This window comes from Lethenteron reissneri, chromosome 54 (genome assembly GCF_015708825.2).
Source record: "Lethenteron reissneri isolate LAM-NWPU_2019-01 chromosome 54, ASM1570882v1, whole genome shotgun sequence".
Lineage (NCBI taxonomy): Eukaryota > Metazoa > Chordata > Hyperoartia > Petromyzontiformes > Petromyzontidae > Lethenteron > Lethenteron reissneri.
In genome coordinates this window covers 6,433,520-6,445,769 of record NC_083832.1, presented here as the reverse complement: position 1 = coordinate 6,445,769, position 12,250 = coordinate 6,433,520, and the positions used below count along the sequence as shown (strand labels likewise).

Sequence of the window (12,250 nt, the reverse complement as noted above, 5' to 3'; positions counted from 1 at the left end):
TTGGTCTACTTACACACTTTTAAATTATTTTACGTATTTATCTTGAGTGATTTGCTTTCTTTTCCTATACTTTTCACTCATATCATGTTTTTGTCTTGTTTGTTGTTGTAACTTTCTGATCCCGTGCCTCGACTGGAAATCTGTGAAAAAGAGTTTCATATTCTTGGATCTTTCTACAAAGTCACGTAGAAGGGAAATAATGAAATAATAAAAACTAAACATCATATGATTCTCACGACGTTTCGGCCACAACACAAGTAGCCGTCCTCAGGTGAAGAACAGAGCTGTCGGAAAGACAGCGTCCTAATGAACACTGCTAAGCTTGGTAGCATATTTTGAAGCTGGGTGGGAGGAGCAGAGCGCCTTGACAAACGAGTTTACATATCAATACATTTCTCTCTTGCAGTTTAACACGTTAACACGCAGGATTTCGCGACAAATATTATTCATGATAAAGGTTATTTGGGTTCGATCGCATAAGTATAAATGCGTCGTAACCCTCCACCACCCTCCACAGCCAATTAGTAAGGGATTTGTCACGTAAACAAAACGCCAATTAGTTACTACTTCAGCCCCACCGGTGTGTTGGCGAGTACAGGGTGACCCTAAAAAAACGGGCCCCGTGCAGACGGGGCCTATTAGAGTTGGGGCCCGTTTTTTTTGGGTCACCCTGTATTATGAGAGTCTTGCAATTGGGATGTTTTTGGCCAATTTCTCCTGTCGAGTTTCTGGCTTCCTCTGGGGTGAAACCGCGTGACCGGGAGACAAAAACAAATAAGGTTTCGCACAAAGAGCTCCGCACGGATGGATTCAATCCACCGGTTGCACTGCCATCTCCTGGCCATGTCACTGCCCGGTCAGTTTGGGAATTCTAGATTTGAAGCTTTCGTGACTGCAAGTATTCATATTCTTAGTTTTTTTCGGTTGATACAGCTATCGTGCTGTGACGGTTCCACCTGAAGACGGAAGCTTGTGTTGCCTCCGAAACGTCGTGATTTTAATTATATTTATTTTTATTTTACTTTTATTAATTTAAATGTTTTACCTACGTGACTTTACCAGTTTGGGAATCTCAGAAATCTTCACGTGATCCACCAAGCCAACGTGCTCAATCACAGGCGTGAGGCACCATGAGAGGATGTAAACATTGTATCTTTTCATTTATGGCATCTTACTCTACTCTACAGTTAAATAGCTCTATGTTATATATCGTGCCTATAAAAATAGTGTGGATATTTTCAATGAGGCCTAAAAAAGTGTACCCTGTATTGCAGTTATATCTCGCATCATCATGTTAAGTCATGTTCTGTGCACTGCTGGATGAAGGCCTGCCCATGTGATCAACATCTCGTACGGTTCAAGTGATAAAAAAAAACTAATATCGCTCTTGCACATGAGCTGGTCCCATCGTTCCATCTCAGGTGGCAGTCGACCTTAGGCTGCAATTCTATCCCCAGTCTCGACCATTGGCAGTCATCCTTCCAATGACGTGCCCTGCTCAAGCCCATTTCATTTCCTTAACGTTCAGCGCGATGTCTCTGTTCGCATCTTGCTCCTCGATCCACGTGTTTCTCTGTCCCTGTGTCCGCACGTACCGTGTCTGGCACGCACGCGGTTACTGTATCACGTACTGCCGAATGTAGAGATAAATACATTCGTCGTGAAATTACTCCAGAAAAAAAATTCACGGTTGCAAAGCAGTGGCCCAAAGTCCCGAAACGCTAAGCGGTTAGTAACAAACAGCACAATTAAAGTTGTAACCAACAATTCTAGATTTGAAGCTTTCGTGACTGCAAGGATTCATATTCTTAGGTTTTTTCGGTAAAGTCACGGAAAATTATCTCGGCATCTCTTTAGGAAGGCCAGCGTCTCGAGAAGCTGTGACTTCTTGTCTCGTTGTCTGTTAAAAACTCTAGCAGATAGGTGGAATTCCTCCCCGTAGAGGGTATTAATTCTAGATTTGAAGCTTTCGTGACTGCAAGGATTCATATTCTTGGGTGTTTTCGGTAAAGTCACCAACATTACGTAATCATGTCCTCTGCAGCATCAAGCAAGCGATCCCCTCACAATTATTTCAGGCAAATGCCTTTTTTGGAATTCCTTTGGGATTCTTTTTTTTTTTTACAGTTTCTTTTCTCACATTGCTGTAGGCTGACAGTCTGTAGGTCCTGATGTTAATAGCTATGAACACGCGGCCTGCTGTGCCGTAGATAAATAAAATAAAAGGGAAATGTTCATGCCCAAAAGCCTCGGTGCTGCTCATCGGAGTTTGCTTATGTGATCGGAACGGGCGGTGATCAAAAGCGGCGCACAGGCAAATGGAAAATACCGCACGTGTACCGTTTAGATCCGATGCGGTGGTTGCGTGCACACAAAGCAGTGGTGGCGCTCGGCATCAGCAAACCAAGTAGCTCAATAGGGCACCTGATTTCTGGCAAAACATGAACTAATTACAATTAAAAAAAATTTCTTTAGGCACATTGCTATGTTACTTCTCATTAGGTCACGTGGGGGGGCTTTTGTGACCATACTTCACCACGCTGATCATTGCAGATTAGTGCTGGTTGGTGAAGCAAACAAATTGTGTTGTCCAGCCTCCTACCGAGTGCCTGACCAGTGTTGGTGCCCCTATCAAGCACGGGCACTCCTCAGGTCTCAGGTTCGTTAGTCTCTGAAGCTTCCTCGCCACGTGAAGGCAGTGCCCCCCCTTGAAGAAATTTTCCAATTGAAGGATTCATCTTAAACACACAAAAAAAAAATCTGAGCTTATAAACAACATTTCGGATAATCTTAATTTTATTGGAATTGTTGGCCTCATCCAAGAGGATGACATCACGTTAAATTGCATTACGTGTAGTGGCGTCATTTCGGTGATTTTCCACCAAAGGTGGCGTTGGGTCATATCGGGTGAGGTCACTATTGTACGCGTTCAATTATTACGCAACGTAAACGATCAAATCTATAAGTGACGAGATGAACCCTTCGCAGCAGATGGAGATCTAAAAAAAAAATCCCAGAAAATATCTGACAACCCATCCCGAAAGACATTCATCGCGGTGGCCAAGGAAAGTGAAGCCCTCTTTTTAATGGGTTTGGCTTCAGTCTCACACGCGTCCCTGCAGGAACATTCGCCACGTTCTGGCGTCCTTCCGAGGGGTGAATATTGCTCGCCAAGAGGGCGCATTTATATTTCATGCGCAAAGCCTTGCCCTGAACGCGGCCCTAATCTGCATGATGTCACAACTTTAATTATGGATGGCTTTAAACCCCCACTTAATTGCAAGCCATTAACTGTGTAACCATCTACTACAACGTCTTTGCTGGATTTGCGACTGCGCATTTGAATATTTGCTCCACGATAGAGTGCGTTAATGCAGCGCAAATGCTGTGCACGGTTTAGGTGCAACTGCTAAATGATATGCCTCTAACGTGGCTATTTTCTATCACTTCAGCGCTTGCATTTCTTTCTAAGCAGTTGTTGCGATGGTGATATGTTTTTCAATCAATTTTCCAAAATTCTACAGAACAGGGCCTAATAAAGTGTCCAGATAATTTAATTTTAACAGCTGTGCTCGCTGGCTTTTCGGTAAACACAGCAGTTTCCCATGTAAGATTCTCTGCATATATAGAGCACAATAACAATCACCTGCAGAGTAAAACAAGTTCCACTCACTGAATAAACATAACATCAATTAACTCAAATACACGTACTCAACTCAACCATTGCTCGAGGCAGCGTTGTTGTTTTCTTCTGTATAAGCAGTGTTTTTTTTTTGACTTTACAACATGTCTCCCCTGAATAATACAATGGCTGTACATTTTATTTTGCTCAAATACATGCCACCGTTCGAGTTTATGTTTGTTTGTTCGTTTAAGAGGTGGTGTAGTGGTGAGCCCGCGGCGCTACGAACCTGGCGACCCGAGTTCGACTCCCGCTCATGGCCAACACCAGTGACGATTATCTGCACCGGTCTTGGGCCTCCCCTAGGTTGACTCAGCCTCAAATTAGTACAATACCTGGTGCGGTGTGTAAACATCACCACTGGGGAGACAAAGTCGGCCGAGCGTGGGGCTGGCCACCCACCCCCTCGTGCGCCGTGCCGGCCTTCACAGGTCCTCGCGAACAGCACTTGCCCCAACAGTCTGTTAAGGCTATACGGGGGATCTTTGTCTTGTGTGGAACCTTTTTTCGCACCGCATGGAGATGCGGCAGCTTCATTTACTAAAACGCGTGTGCCCGAATTGGTGACCCCGTGGCTCAAGCGTCAGGACAGCTGAGCCTGCACCGACCGCTGAGATCCCTGTGGGTTTCACTCCGGGTTTCATTCACCGCCTCGTGATTGAATCGGCTTCTCAGGTTGCAGGCGAGTTGATCATCTTAGCCCGGTCACCGATGAGTGCATTAATGATGCGTGAAACCAAATCTGCATCTCTAGTGTGTGTGGAGAAAAAAAAGTCACTCGAAGAGATCTCAGAAGTAGTTCTGTGGAGTCGTAGGTTTTTATCCTTTCAACTGGTACAAAACGGACACCTTTATACAAGGTATCATGTTTGCAATAACCACAACGCAAACAGTCAAAATGCAAACCAAAAGAAACAACTCTGATAATGATAATAATATGACTGTCCTTGAAGTTGATTGGTCCATACCCGAGACAGCTTTTCTTAGAGCCTAGTCTCCATTGGTGTTGGACCAGGTGACGCCAAAAGGCGTACAACTCAAAGACAGCGCACTATCAGAGTATTGAGAGCTCGGGGTAAGCATTTACACTGAGACCTCCTTTACCTTGTATAAAGGTGTCAGTTTTGTACCAGTTGAAAGGGTAAAAACCTACTACTATATTTTGCCACTGGTAAAGGAGGTCTCATAGTGTAGTTCTGTGGAATCTGCTTGCGCGGGCAATTCCCTAAACAGGGATGGGGCAACGTGCTGCACGGATAGGCACTTTGTCTCATGCCACGATACCGACAGCAAAATTGGAATAAATAAATAAAAAAAATTATCTCCGATCCAAATCATGTTCGAGGTTACGCAGCGTGTCTGCAGTCATGTTGACGTGATTCTCTTCCACGGATACGATTCATGCGATGACAGGTATTGCCCTACGCTCTTGGGCAAGGTGGAGCAAAAATCCACCCCAGGTGCTTGCGATTTAACGATTAAAATGAGAGCCACACCTGTTCAGGGCGGGGATGATCTGGCAGACGCTAAGCCCCCTCAGAGGACAAGTAACTCAGACCTGAGTAGGAAATGACATTAATTTGGTTTCAGTAAAAATCACATGGCCGTACTGTACACAGGAACAAAACAAAAGTGTTGGTCACGGTGGAAGTGCGCCACCGATCGTTACGATTACACATTAACGAGCAGTCCTGAAAATGTTTACTTCTGGTCACGAACGGTTCGTGGGCAGTGCCATGTAGCCAGTGGTGGAGCTGTCGAGTGTGCGGGCGTTGCGGCTGCACCGGTGCCCGTGGAGTGGAGGGTAACCAGGCACGGGACTACATTGGAAATGGGGGTCCCAGTGCCGGATGAAGATAGTGTCGGGGCCTGTAGCGTACGGTACAAAGGGGCCCTAAATAAAAAAAACACGTAAATATTAAAACACACATTTTTTACTTGCGTAGTAAAGTTTATTGTATTTTTTCATTTGCTATAGAGCTAGATAATACGACAAATCGCTAACCTTATACACCCAGTCGTTCATAAAAGTTGACGGCGGTATAGTCCTACAGTAATAGAGCAAGTGCAGAATCACTGAACCGGAATTGATAGCTTGAAAGCATTTTGCGCGGGGCCCTTGAAAGTGCGGGTCCCGTAGCTACATATGTAGTAGCTACTACTTATGTAGTAGCTACTACATATCTGAACAAGAGCTACATATGTAGTAGCTACTTTTGCTACTAGGATAATCGGGCACTGGGGGGGGGGCTATTTATCCCTCGCACCAGGGTCCATGCCAACCACGCCACCGCATATGTCGTGACGGGCAATATTCAGGTTCCCACCTGTCTGCGTTCGGGTGGCAGGCATTTATTTATTATTTTTTCTATCTACGTGACTTTACCGAAAGAACCAGAGAGTATGGATTGCTGCAATCGCGAAAGCTTCGAATCGAGAGGAATTGGTTTGTACCAAGATCTGGCACCGGCGTTGCGTTGAGCTTCACTGCAGCGCGCTGCACAATTTCGAAAGACCCCGGTGCTGATTGAGATCTACGCCTGTGTTTGTGCTCTGTGAGAAAAGGTGGAAACCCTCGCTCATGTGAATGGATTCAAACCTTTCCTGTTTAGCCACAATAGCATGCTAAATAGTCCAATGGGTGAGGCCCGCTGAGCAATACAGCTCTTGTTCAGATGCGACCTGGCCACAAATGATAGCTCAACGAAGTGGCTTATCACGTGGATATTTATTCGCAGCCAAATACTCTGAACGCACGATTAATTCTAAATGTGGAGGGAAAAACCAGAGGACCTGGAGAAAAATCCACGCGACCACGGGGGTCGAGAGAGAGAGAGAGAGACAGGCAAGCTCCAAATATACAGCAGGCGTCAGGCTCGGGATCGAACCTACGACCTCCTGTATACCAGGCGAAGTAGTTAACATCTCGCCACTGTGGCTACCCTTACATTTCCCCCCTAAAAGCGCTCTGTAGTGCTCTTAATTGTCCTCATCACATCATCCTGACCGGTTTCAGTGGCGGTCTGGCATTTGCCAGTCACTCAGACCTCCGTAGTGAGTAGAGTCACGCCCAAGCCGTGTCTAATGTATTGTCTGTCGCTCTGTGTTGCAGGCGACAGTACGAGTGTGTCCATCATACAATGGCGCGCAAAGCATATTTCCATTTAGCAGCAGCAGCAGCAGCTTAGGCAAGCTGTGAGTTACGATCAGTGGAGCTTTTGAACAAGTTACGTTGAATTCTTTGTTATCATCGTAATCAAAACAAACACAACAACAAACCAAACACGACAACAACAACCCAAACACAACAACCCAAACACAACAACAACCCAAACACAACAACAACCCAAACACAACAACAACCCAAACACAACAACAAACCAAACACAACAACCCAAACACAACAACAACCCAAACACAACAACAACCCAAACACAACAACAACCCAAACACAACAACAACCCAAACACAACAACAAACCAAACACAACAACCCAAACACAACAACAACCCAAACACAACAACAATAACCCAAACACAACAAACCAAACACAACAACAACCCAGTTCTAAAGAAGTGAGCTTTTTCAATCTACACTTAAAAGTGCACAGCGTCCAGTGGCTGCCTAATATCGGACGGAAGAACGTTCCAGACGGCCGCCATGGTCAATCCACTGCTGGATGACTGCTGCTGCCCCCTCTTACGGACCCTGCGTTGTCACGACCCACCAGGAGCCTGCAACGGGTTACAGAATTTTTTTTCTCACAGGGACCACACGCGCGATTTTGTTTGAAATAGTTTTTTTCTTCTCGAGCTCAGATGTTATTGCGTTGCCATTGGTGCCTGGAAACACCCCACCCCTCCCCTCCCCTCCCCCCGTGCTCACCTGGGCAAAATGTTTTGTTGTTTAAATACCACGGCGTACAGTGTGGGGCACAACACAGAGCTTGGGACGTGACCTGCGTAGCTTCACGGTGGGGTGGGGGTGGGAGGTTAAAATATATTGGACACCGTGGATATGGGGCCGTCCATAAATGACATCACGCACCGGGGGGGGGGGGGGTCAGACATTTGTGACGGTGTGTAACGAAGGGGGGGGGTGAGAAATGTGACGTCACATTCAAAATGTGCAACTTTAAATAAATATAGGCAACACGTTCTTCTTAATTAAATAGACTATTTAATACATGATAATTGGTTCTTTACCCTTCTATCTGGCAACAAAACTGACACCTTTTTGCAAGGAGTCATGTTTGCATAGACCGCAATACCTGCAGTCATAATACAAACAAAAGAACATAACTCTGATAATGTGCACTGTCCTGTTCTTTTGTTTGTATTATGACTGCAGGTATTGCGGTCTATGCAAACATGACTCCTTGGTAAAAGGTGTTAGTTTTGTTGCCAGATAGAAGGGTAAAAAACAATTATCATATTTTTACTGGCAAATGAGGTCCCCATAGTATTTAATACATGTTCTCTCCTACAACATCAGAGTGCAGCGCCACGTTAAATACGCACTACAATGACAATAGTTTAAAGCGATTTGAAGCATGTTTTATTTTGGGGGGGGGCAGAGCTTTGTGACTTCATGTGACGAAGGGGGGGGGGGGTAAAAACTCGTCCAAAATAGCGTGACGTCATTTATGGACGGCCCATATCACAATTACAATACTATGCAGGTAAAAACACAAACAATAGGCTGCTTTGCTACCTTCTGAGGTACAAAGAAAACTCGGACGTATCATGGGAACATAAATATCCCACGACACCAGAACTACATTTAAGTTGCTACATTGTCGTAAGTGGTGTAGAGGTTGGTCCAGATCTCTTGTGACCCCCAATTAACTGACCCCTCAATTTTATCATATTCATTTCTGTAAAAAAAATAATTGGGGTCACATGACACTGGGACCATCCCGTAATTTTGTAAAATTTCTCCAGAACAGCCATCATAAAAAGAGGGCATTCGAGTGAAAACCGGGACCGTTGGCAACCCCAGGCAAACGTCATATGTCCTTTTAATAATGCAAAGAAAGAAGATAGTCCACCTCGGTTAAAAGTTTCTTGACGACACCAGATATTTATTTTATATTTTTTCGAAAATAACATGGCATTTGAGAATACAAAGACAAAGATCCTGCGTATAGCCTTAGCAGACTTGGGGCAAGTGTTGTTAGCGAGCACCTATGAAGGTGTGGGTGGCCAGCACCACCACACCCTTGTCTCCTCAGTGGGGATGTTTACACGTTGCACCAGGTACACATTTTGAGGCCGTATGACCGATACAACAAAATTGAGACTCCGTGATGGAATCTATATTTCAGGTATTTTGATTTTACAAACAAGTTAAGACTACACTATTTGGCAAAACTTGCCTCTCATAGCCATTGCCAGATACAGAATACCGATCTCCATGTGGGTCTGTACTGCTCCGTCATGGGTATGCAGTGACACCAAGCTTGTGCGTGTGGGAGTGCAGATCGACTAAGGTCAAAATCATCGAGCATCGGCCACTGAGGATCGGGTTGGTGTGCAGTCATCGGTCACGGCACTGACACCATCAATTTCGCAATTCTCTTAAATATTAAGCAACATTGTCGTCCTCGTCAATGTTGGCTTTGTGATAATTAGCGTCCATCATCATCATTAGTAGCCATGGCTTCCCCAAGCTGTTGTCGTCTTTCATGGTTTGTGTTGGAGGCCTGGAAACAAACAAATAAATAAATAAGTCGAATTCTCCACGGGGCATGATAACCGATAACTCCGGATAATTGGAAGACGTTTTTGAATAACTCTGTTCAACACCGTGGTCTGGGCCCCAAGATATTTGGATGGCCGTGCCTCCCACATATTTCGCAAGCAGGAACCGTTTTTTTGCCGACCTCGGATAAAGAAATTCCCGGATAATTGGTTCGCGGATAAACGGAGTTTGAAATGGGCCACAATGCTCGGCTTTGCGCCGCTAAATGCAGGCTAGAGAACGGCACTGCAATGCGTTGGAGCAAGAAGGAAACTCCTTCCAGAGGGCACGGTTATGACTGCCTGCTGCTGTAATCAGTCGGAAACAGGTCCCACCGCATTCCTGACAGACGGTGCATTATCAGGGCCGCGGCCCGCTCTGTGCGACTGCGAGAAAGCCATCGGCAAAGATCGGTGCGAACAACAACCGAAACACGACAAAAATACACTCAGAAGTTTCACGAACGCGTCGGAGCTAATGCGTCCTCATGCGCGCGACGTTTGTCAATCCGCGTGAGGAGCTCCCCACGCCGTGCGGGTCACGGGGGGTTTCTCGACCATGCTTCACCACGCTGGTCAACACAGGTGGTTTTCAGTTTGATGTGGCACGATTGATCCAATTTTAAACTTTGTACACATTACTGGAACTAACCTTGGTTTCGATCACACCAGTTTTCAACCAAGCCTCGCACCGGATTAACATGAACGCGTGCAACGTTTTTGCTCAATCCACTGCTGGATGAGTTCCTCCCTGTACTCAATTGGTGATTGGGCTTATTTTACCATACTCTTAGTTCTTTCGGTAAAGTCATGTAGGTAAAAAATGAAATTAAAATTAATTCAAATTCAAATTAATTTTAATTTCATTTTTTACCTACGTGACTTTACCGAAAGAACTAAGAGTATGGTAAAATAATTTAAATTAATTTTAATTTCATTTTTTACCTACGTGACTTTACCGAAAGAACTAAGAGTATGAATCCTTGCAGTCACGAAAGCTTCAAATCTAGAATTATTTTACCATACTTCACCATGCTGGTCATTTTTAGACTTGGGAGTGTACGAGTATAGAACACACAAGAGTGGCATTTGCTGCGTCACGCTTACGTAGCCCCACAGCCTATAGCACCTGTCATGCAAGGTGGTCTCCCATCCAAGTGTAATCCAGGCTAGTTTCCGAGACATGACAACATTGCGTGCAATCCGCGAGACTTGGTCATAAACTGCAGCATGCAACGTGCATGACCTATACGACAAAGTCGAGACTCCATGATGGGATCTTTGTTTCAGGTATTTTGATTTTCCAAACAAGTTAAGACACGAGCCTTGGCAAGCTCGCCCCCCATAGCCACTGCCAGATACGGTATGCCGATCTCCATCTGGGTCTGTACTGGTCCGTCTTGGGTATATGCAGAGACACCAAGCTTGTTGCTGTGGAAGTGCAGATAGATTAAGGTCATAATCATCGGTCACCAGCCACTAATATCGGTGACGGGGCTGACACCATCAACTTGACATTAATTACGTAATACAAAAAATCACCACCGTCAACCTTTGTGATATATCGCACCGTCACCATCATAGTAGCCATGGTGGAGAAAGGCGACAGGCTTTGGTCACCGATCTGACATGGGTGGAGGAAGCTCAGCTGCGGGTCCAGAAGGATGCCTCGGAGGTGAGGGGGCATTGCCCATCTACGAGCCAGTTGTAGAAATTCCTCGTTACGATTGCAGGGGGTGAGTATATTCTAAAAAAAAGCATTTGAACTGTTTTTTTGTTATTTTACCAGCTAAGGCCCACTGAGCTATATAGCCCTTTTTTTCAGAAGTGACCTGCCACAAACAAAAGCTCAACCAAGTGGTGGCTTATGATCACGTGAAAATGCACAGCGGCCAAATACTCCAAACGCACGTTGATTCTAAATGTGGAGGGGAAAAACTGGAGGACGCGGAGAAAAATCCACGCGACCACGGGGCGCGAGAAACAGGCGTCAGGGTCAGGATCGAACCCACGACCTCCTGCATCCGCTGACCTTCCACAAACGTGGCCCGAGTTTCACCGACCCTCTCTCTCCCGTCGTCGCTCTCCGCGCAGGCCCTGGGCCAGATGTACTGCAGCCAGCGGCAGACGGTGGTGGAAGGGGCGACGCGAGAGGAAATACTCCTGGACGAGTCGGCGGGGAAGGACGCGTTCTACCTCTCTGAGTTCCTGCGCCTGGAGGGAGAAGTTCGCCACTCGCGCACGACACTCAGCAACGCGCAGGCCGAAGCCCAGCGGCTCGACTGCCTCACCCTGGGCCTCAGCGAGGTGAGCGACGTTTTTGTTGGAAGTGGATATCGCATTGGGGGGGAGGGGAGGCCGTGCGTGCGAGTCGTCGCTCCTTCTCTGCTGCTGCTCCCCGTTGTCTGGAATTCCCTGCCTCTGTGTTCGAGTCCAGGCTGAAGACTTTCCTCATCTCTCTTCCGATGGCTCTCTGCCTCTTTCTCTCTCTCTGATGCGTCTTCGGTCACACTTTTACTAAACATCATCTTGACCGCCAACCCCTCTCTGACCTATTTTATTCTGCCCATCAATCTTACACATGTCTTTGCCGTCTTCTCATTCGAAATATACTAATCCAGAACCTCTCTGAATCAACAAAAACTGGAACCCTAAAAAAATGTATATAATTACATAAAAAATATTATAAAGAGGTCACTATCACATTCCACATACACACCACACACGCCTGTATGTCTATGCCACCAAAGTTGCGTGCATTCAGGCTAATTACGCAGTTGCGCAGCGCAAGAGTCAGATTTTTGAGGCTGGTGTTTTTAGGGGCTGC

General features: G+C 45.9%; 1 protein-coding gene across 2 annotated transcripts in view; it reads left to right on the top strand.

Moving 5' to 3' along the window:
* The window catches only part of LOC133356408 (protein bicaudal D homolog 2-like), a 52,846-nt gene that overhangs the window by 24,942 nt on the left and 15,654 nt on the right, over positions 1-12,250 (top strand). For both annotated transcript variants that reach the window (XM_061573917.1, XM_061573919.1), the window contains exon 2: positions 11,518-11,730. In XM_061573917.1, coding sequence (XP_061429901.1) covers positions 11,518-11,730 — 213 coding nt within the window. The remainder of the gene's footprint in view (positions 1-11,517; positions 11,731-12,250) is intronic.